Source organism: Galeopterus variegatus, unplaced genomic scaffold, assembly GCF_000696425.1.
Source record: "Galeopterus variegatus unplaced genomic scaffold, G_variegatus-3.0.2 Scaffold4996, whole genome shotgun sequence".
Taxonomy (NCBI): Eukaryota; Metazoa; Chordata; class Mammalia; order Dermoptera; family Cynocephalidae; genus Galeopterus; species Galeopterus variegatus.
Genome location: NW_007731107.1, coordinates 53,139 through 60,425, shown reverse-complemented (window position 1 = coordinate 60,425; position 7,287 = coordinate 53,139). Strand labels below are relative to the sequence as shown.

Here is a 7,287-nt window from a genome sequence, read left to right as displayed (position 1 = left end):
CTCTCACACACACACACACACACACACACACACACACACACACACACACACACACACGCCTACGCGCGCACACACAAACACAATGCACTCCTTACCTTGGCCAGCTGTGGCGCCAGCGCAGCCCTGAGTCCTCCACGCCAAGCTGTTGCGCGAGGGAGGGCTGGGTGGAAGAGTGCGAAGGTTCCGCGGCGTCCATTCCCGCTGCGGGTGACAACCACCTGCAAACCAAGCCTCACCGCCCCAGGTCCGTCTGCCTGCGGGGAGTGGGCAGGTTGATGGCCCAGGACTTAAAGGGTTGTTACTTGGCACACTGGTCTGTGGGTTGGGGGACAAGATAAACAGAGTTCTTTCTTGGGCTCCCAGGGACCCTCAGCCAATCTTGCGTTTCTCGAAAGGTCTGTGCAACAAGAAACTGAGCGGGCTTCGCCCAGCCTCTACACTGCGGAAAGGAATCATAGATCCCATATAAACGCGGAGCCGGCGCCATGCATTCCGCTTTTTAAAGTCCGCAGACCGACGGCACTAGCAAATTCTTGAGTCGAGTGGTAACCCTGGGTTTCCACAGTTTGGACAGGGGAGTCTCCCCGGAGTTCCCTGGCGTTGGTCCCGTACAGTCCAGGCCTGAATCAGCGTCTAGGCTACTTAGGAGCTACTCCCAGTTAACTCAGCTCTGGCAACGCCACCTTCCCTTGCATGGGGGGAGCGGGAGAGTGGGTGGGTGGGTTAGTGTTTCAGCCTCCAAGGGCAGCATTTCTGAAGGGATTTCTTTTGCAGTCAAGACAGCACCTCAGCCAAAACAATAAAATTTATAACACAGAGACACACTGCACCAAGGTGCCTGCACTGTATGCTTGCTAGCTGCCCGGGGATGAGCGTTTAGTCCCAGCCTCAGAGCAGAGCAGGCGCCCTTGGCAATTAATGGTAATTTGACTCCAGCGCCCCTCCATCCCCTCCCAGCAACCCCCTTCTCCGTTTTGGCAACACCGCCCCCAGGCGCTAAGGCACCTCTACTACAGCAGGGTATTACTTCTCTCCCAGATAACACATTTGTAATTCACCAGCGGCCTTGGATGTCTCCATTAAAAAAATTGACTAAAGGGAGGTGGTGGATTTCAGCGCCTTTAAGGAAATGTTTGGGAGGTTAGCAGGGCCTTGAAGCTCTTGTGTGGGTAGCCACCTGTTTCCATGGATGCTCAAAGCTGGGACTTCCAGAGACCCATCCTGTGTGGTAAAGCTGACTAAGGTAAGCATATCCCAATTGGTTCAAAAGATCAACCCCCAGAATCAGCCAGTTGTCAACAACACAGTGTACAGGATAGGAGACTGGGCCTCCATCTTTGCTGCACCTACTCTCTTGGGAGGGGCTAATCAAGAACACGTACAAAGTAAAACACATGTGAGCAGAGACAACATCCTACCTTCTAGCAATCCACACCTCGGGTCCTGTCCCATACATAATCCCGGAACTGGTGGACATCATACAGGTTGTGGACCAGACCCACAGTTACAATTGTAATTGTAGGAGTTGCAGTTAATATACTTATTTAGTAAGGTATCTAGGAACTTAGGGATATGAGTTAATGAGTGATTACAGGAGAGTGGGCTTGACCCGGAAAAAGGTGAGTTTTGAGCAGGTTTCAAAGAAAGGGACGGACTGAAATTCGAAGACCGCAATGCAGGTGGGGGATCTGATCAGTGGGAAAACCCAGAGGAGGGAGAAGCTGGTTGTATTTGGAAGGGTGGAGACAGCACATAATTAGGCCCTTCTTGGGCTGAGCATCCTGATCCTCACAAATCTGGGTGGAGGTGGGGCACTGCAGAGATGGAGGGCTGCAGTAGTTCTGCAGGGAAGCTGGGATTGGGGGGCAGGCAATGCCAATGACGAGATTTCAGACTCTCTCGTTGCTGTGGGTTACAGGGGTTGTTGTTGTTTAAACAGAAATACACTGGGGAGTAAGAGATACTGGGGTTGTGGCACTAGTTGGTCAGAAGGCTTTCAGTTCTAGGGAGCCCGTAGGTATACCCTATTTTAAAAAAATCAATTCTATAAGCATAGCCTGTATTTATTCACACAATTCCTCCCACAGCCTTTTTGATCCGAAGAGAAATAATTCTGAGATGTTGCCTCTTGTTTATTCAACAAGTGCCTACTGCTTACTACATATCGAACACCGTGTTAGGCACTGTTTTCAGGTATCTGCTGCTTTATTTAAGTACCTCATGGTGTCCAAGTTTTTTGATGTGTTGATTTACTAAATAAAATTGGAATACGATCGTTCTGTGTTCACAGAAACATCTAAGGCAAGCTCCAAATTGTACCCTAATAAGAATAGAGCTCTATTTCTCCCTTCTAAAATAAAACAACCAGCAGGAAAATGTCCTAAGCAGACACAATGAGCCACCTTTTAAAAGCCCAGGCCACCCCTTCGGAGAACAAGTATGTCTTGATCTAAGTTGATGTGAGTTTCATTAAGTCAAATTGACACCAAAGATAAGTCGAGGGGTGATTCTTCATTTTCAAAAGGCTCTACCAGGGGGTTTCTTAAAACGGTCAACTCCCTGAATGCAGCTAGAAACAATTTCATTTTACACAATTATGATTCTTGTAGTGTAAAATAAAGGGCGATTGGGGTGAGGGGTGCGTGAGGGGACGAATATTCCACCTAGTAATGGGAGAGTTTCTTAGGAATTTTATTCAAAGAAAATCCTATCTGGAGGGAAAGCCCCTGTGGGGCTGTAGGATCTTTGCTGGGTTTCTCAACTGACTGAATTTTCAATTCAGGTTCTAAAGCAGGGGAAAAAATAGATTTTCAAATGACACCATTGTGGCTTGCTGAGTCACTTTTCTGACCTGGCTCCTGTGCTTTAAAGAGTTCGTGATATTTGCAAAGAAGACCCAAGAGTTGTGAATAAGCTTAAAGGCTAGTTGGTGTGGAAGGACCAGGCAAGTGAAAGAAAAAAATTAGAACGACCATGCATACAAACACACTCCTCCAACTTAGTCTCTAAGTTTACATGTTTTCTGTGTAAGGTTTAAGACACTCTTGTGTCATAAAGATACCCTTGGTGTATTCAAATGTTCCTTCACTCTCTTTTGAGAATTTGGGGCAGGGGAGGGCTAGAGATTGTGTGAGCGACAAAGGAGAAAGGAAAACATGAATGGAAGGTGATGTTGGTTCCTATATGTTAGAGGCCCCCTGTGGAATCAACTCACAGATTTACTGAGAAGTAGTAACCATCAAACACACTTAGGGACCCTGGTTTAGAGACTCATTTAGGGTCCCTCACAATCAAGAGGAAGGATAACTAACCTGCAGGTAAATAGAAAAATGAATCCCGCTCCCCACCCCCACTCCCGCACTGCCCTTCTATTCCCTTCCCAGCACCAGACAGTCTGGATATCCCGACTTTGTTCATTGTGACCACCAAGAGTCAGCTCGCTATTTGCATCCCGAATAGCCCCCTCACACAGAGGGCCCTAATGTCACAGGTGTCTCTAATGGCTTGTGCGTTTTTCCCCCGTGGAGGCTGGACTCAGGTGTTGTTGGAGAGGGTCTTCATCTCCCCAGTCTCCTTACCGCTCCTCTCACGGTGAGACTTGGGACTTTAGTATGTGGGTGCCCATAAACGCTTAAACCACTTCTACATTTCAATGTAAAATAGCCTTAGAATACTGCTATATTAGAAATGACCCTGATGAGTCACGTCCCTCACTTCCGAGGCTGACGTCAGGGGAGACCGCCAGCCCCTCCCATCTCCACTGGAGCCTTCGGCAGGGGCCGCACTGGGGAAGACAAGATGGATGGTGGAGCTAACCCAGGGTGGCACTCCTGATGCTTTTCTTCCTTGCGGGAGCGGGTGTCTGCAGGGGGCCGCAAGCCCAGCCACAGCCCCTCCCTCTCACCACCGCCAGGCCTCCTGGGTCTCGCCTGATTTTCTCGCCTTCCTCCCCCTTTCCTCCATCCTCTCCCCTCCCTCCTAGCGGTGCAGTCTGGGCGGCTTCCCTTGGCTCCTGCTTCCTGAGGCTGCAGTGAGGCCTCCCAGCATGAAGGGATCTCATGAACAGACCCAAGTGGTCTCTTTAGGGCCATAAATGACAGTCAAGGCATCTGAGTGAGCCACCATAAGGCCACCTGAGTGGGCCCCCATAAGTTTGCCCACTGCGTCCTTCTCCCCGCCCTCCCCACCTCCACTAGAGAACTGGACTCTCACACCATTCCCCATTTGCTTGGATTTTTGAGAACTCCTAGGTGGTAAGTCTCCCATGGTATTTCCTGTGGAGAGACCCTCTCCCTGTGCCAGAGAAATGTCTGCAGAGTGGGGAGCGGTGCTTGGTTTCTTTCAAAAAAATTAAATTGAAAAGCAAGCCTAGATATCATTTTTCTATCCGACTTAATAAGCCTGTTTTCGAAAAAAGTATTGGTTTGCACTATCATGTCTGATAAGCCCTGAAGAGGAGAATGAGTTTCTCATTATTTATATTTATGTCGCCCTCACACAAGCCCAATTGTGTATAAGTTATAATCCTCCCCATCTTCCTCCCGCGATATATATCTTTGTAGACTAATGGGCTCCAAACACTTACTTTATTACACACATTTGTTATGGGACAAATCTTGCCAACATACCATTTTAAAGTTTATACATTAGGTGGCAAATGTCAGAAATAAATGAAAAAAAAATCCGGGTACCTGGCTTGGTTCTGATATTTACACTGAAAATGAAATTTCATATCCTAGCTTATGAAAAAAAACATCTTAGGTGCACATTGGCTTTAAAATATTTTCATTTACTATCCCCACACATACACTTCCGATTTATCTTATACCTTACAATTTGGCCTTAAAAAAAAAAAACACTCTACTAAGTGGGCATGACATCTTTTATAGAATGCCAAAAGCACAAAAATTTGTTTTTATGTGACTGGTGAAATTTCTTCTGTTATTTTCAAACTTGAAATATATTTTTTATTATAAAAGTGGCACCTGATGACTGCAAAAACTAAAGGTCCATTCCTTCACCACAATTCCCCTCCCTGGAGAGAAAAATCTTGGCAAGTTGACTTTCATTGGCCGAACCCTGCCAATTTCATTCTAGCCAGCTGGTTTCCTCTAATCCTCTCCTGTTCCTTCTGTTTGAGTGATTTCATAGGTTTTTTTTTTTTTTTTTTTAAGTCACTCCCTTCCCTGGCTGAAATGAGCAATTTCAGTTTCTTTCTGTGCTTTCAGGAGCCTTCAATCGGAGAAAACGAAACTCCATCTATGTCACCGTGACTTTGCTTATTGTGTCCGTGTTAATTCTCACAGTTGGCCTTGCTGCAACCACCAGGACCCAGAATGTGACTGTTGGAGGTTATTACCCTGGAGTTATTGTAAGTATAGAAGGCGTAGGTAGGGCTCAGTAGCTCGCTGGTTACAGAAATTTGGGCTCTACTCTGACGGTTTTCAATTCTTAGTTTGTAGTGTTTGTTTAGATTTCCTCCTTTATCTCTCTCTATATATAGACAGGCAACTCTGAACCTGTTAAGAAGAGCACTGGACTGAGAATCAGAAGAATTCCAGCACCATTCCTAACTAGCAGTGTGATCCTGAGCAATTCATCTCACTCTTTAGGACCTTGGTTTTCTGGGTTAGGAGATGTTACTAACTAGCTAACTAGCAGTGTTAACCTTAGGCTCAGATCCTTTCTTTCTGGGCCTCTGCTTTTCCATATATAATAGAGGTCACCTGATCTTACCTGAAATCTGAGGACCTTGGTAACTTGACACACTATGGCCAACAACACTGATCTCTAAAGTGATCCTGCACTCCTATCAGGAAAAAGATGTGGAAGATATACTTCTAAAATATGTATATTTATTCATTTATAAGTTATATACATGTTTACAAAATTTATACAAAAATGTAAATTCAAAAATTAGATAAATATGAAATGTGCTATCATTTTTAATATCTTCATATGAACAGTACCTAAAATGTCACAGGATGGACGATATGCACTTAGTGTTAAGTTTGTCAGTAAAGATAGTGGCTATAAATCCTTATTTGAAATGGCCCACTAGATAACTGTGAATATTTTTGGCTGACTTCTTATCATATATGAATAGATTGTCGTTGGAATCATTGTTTTTTTTTTTTTTTGTCTTTTTTCGTGACGGGCAATGGATCGCAACCCTCAGTGTCGCGCCCATACTGGACCGGGACCGGCAACGGGATCGCAACCCTAGGTGTTGCGCCCACACTTCGCTCAGCCAGTGAGCGGCCGGTCTGTATGTGGGATCCAAACCCTCGGCGGGAGCGCCACCACGCTCCCAAGCAGCGCACTGTAGCAGTGCGCCACCGGGCCGGCCCCAAGAATCATTGTTTTTTAATGTCAGTTTCACAACGTGGCTGACAAAAAGCTCACTCTGGGAGCTAGAAGTATCAACTCTGCCATTTTCTTGTTGCTCACATGTGCTTACATTATTAGGGTCATCTTCAATTTATGGTTTCTCAACAGAAATCTTTTCAAACCTCTTGTCCATTTTCTTGGGACAAGTTTAGTTAAAACTGGATAATACAATCTGGGCACACATAAAATGCCCCACCATCAACCCTGGGTTGCTTGGTACTTGCCCTTCTTCCACCTGATCATCTGACATTCACACCCATGGAGGGTGCCAGTGACAGCCCGTTTACTGAATAATAACAATGCTTGATTTCTTTTTTATTATTTTAAATAAACAATAAATAGGAAACAAGTGTTCTAATAGTTTTTTTCTCTATATTTCAGTGGATTGTTTTACCTACTCCCAGAGAGCATTCAATCCACTTTGGAGACCACTGAATTCATTGCATAAAAAAACCTCATTTGGGTCTACATATAGTGCTGTTGGACCCAAAAACCTAGCCCTAGAATTTGGATCATATTTTTAATATCAATTAAATGGCTCCCCAAGTGTAACTGCTAGAGAACAGGAAGGCAGTTTAGGACGGTTTATTTTTATTTATATTCTAGCACGGCAAAGAGGTCAGATGTATTTTTGTTGTTGTTTTGTTTCATCTCTTTCTCTCTCTCTTGTTTTTGAGAGGTGGGGGTTGGAGAGAGAAGCAAAGAGAAGGGAAAGGATTAAAGATGATGCCTTGAAAGCCAGCGCTGTGAGTGACCAAGCCTGGAGCCTGTTGCCTAGGTCACCAATTTCATTGCACAGTCAGCCTCCTCAATAGCCCTTGCGACGAAGCTGGGGCCTGATGTAGGCTGCGCCTTCTGAGAGCTGAAAGCTGGATGGGGGATGGGGGGATGGGGGTG

At 45.6% G+C, this 7,287-nt stretch overlaps 1 protein-coding gene across 3 annotated transcripts in view; it reads left to right on the top strand.

Moving 5' to 3' along the window:
• The window catches only part of TMEM255A (transmembrane protein 255A), a 48,997-nt gene that overhangs the window by 1,861 nt on the left and 39,849 nt on the right, over positions 1-7,287 (top strand). For all 3 annotated transcript variants that reach the window (XM_008588728.1, XM_008588727.1, XM_008588729.1), the window contains exon 2: positions 5,229-5,371. In XM_008588728.1, the coding sequence (XP_008586950.1) occupies positions 5,229-5,371 (143 nt within the window). The remainder of the gene's footprint in view (positions 1-5,228; positions 5,372-7,287) is intronic.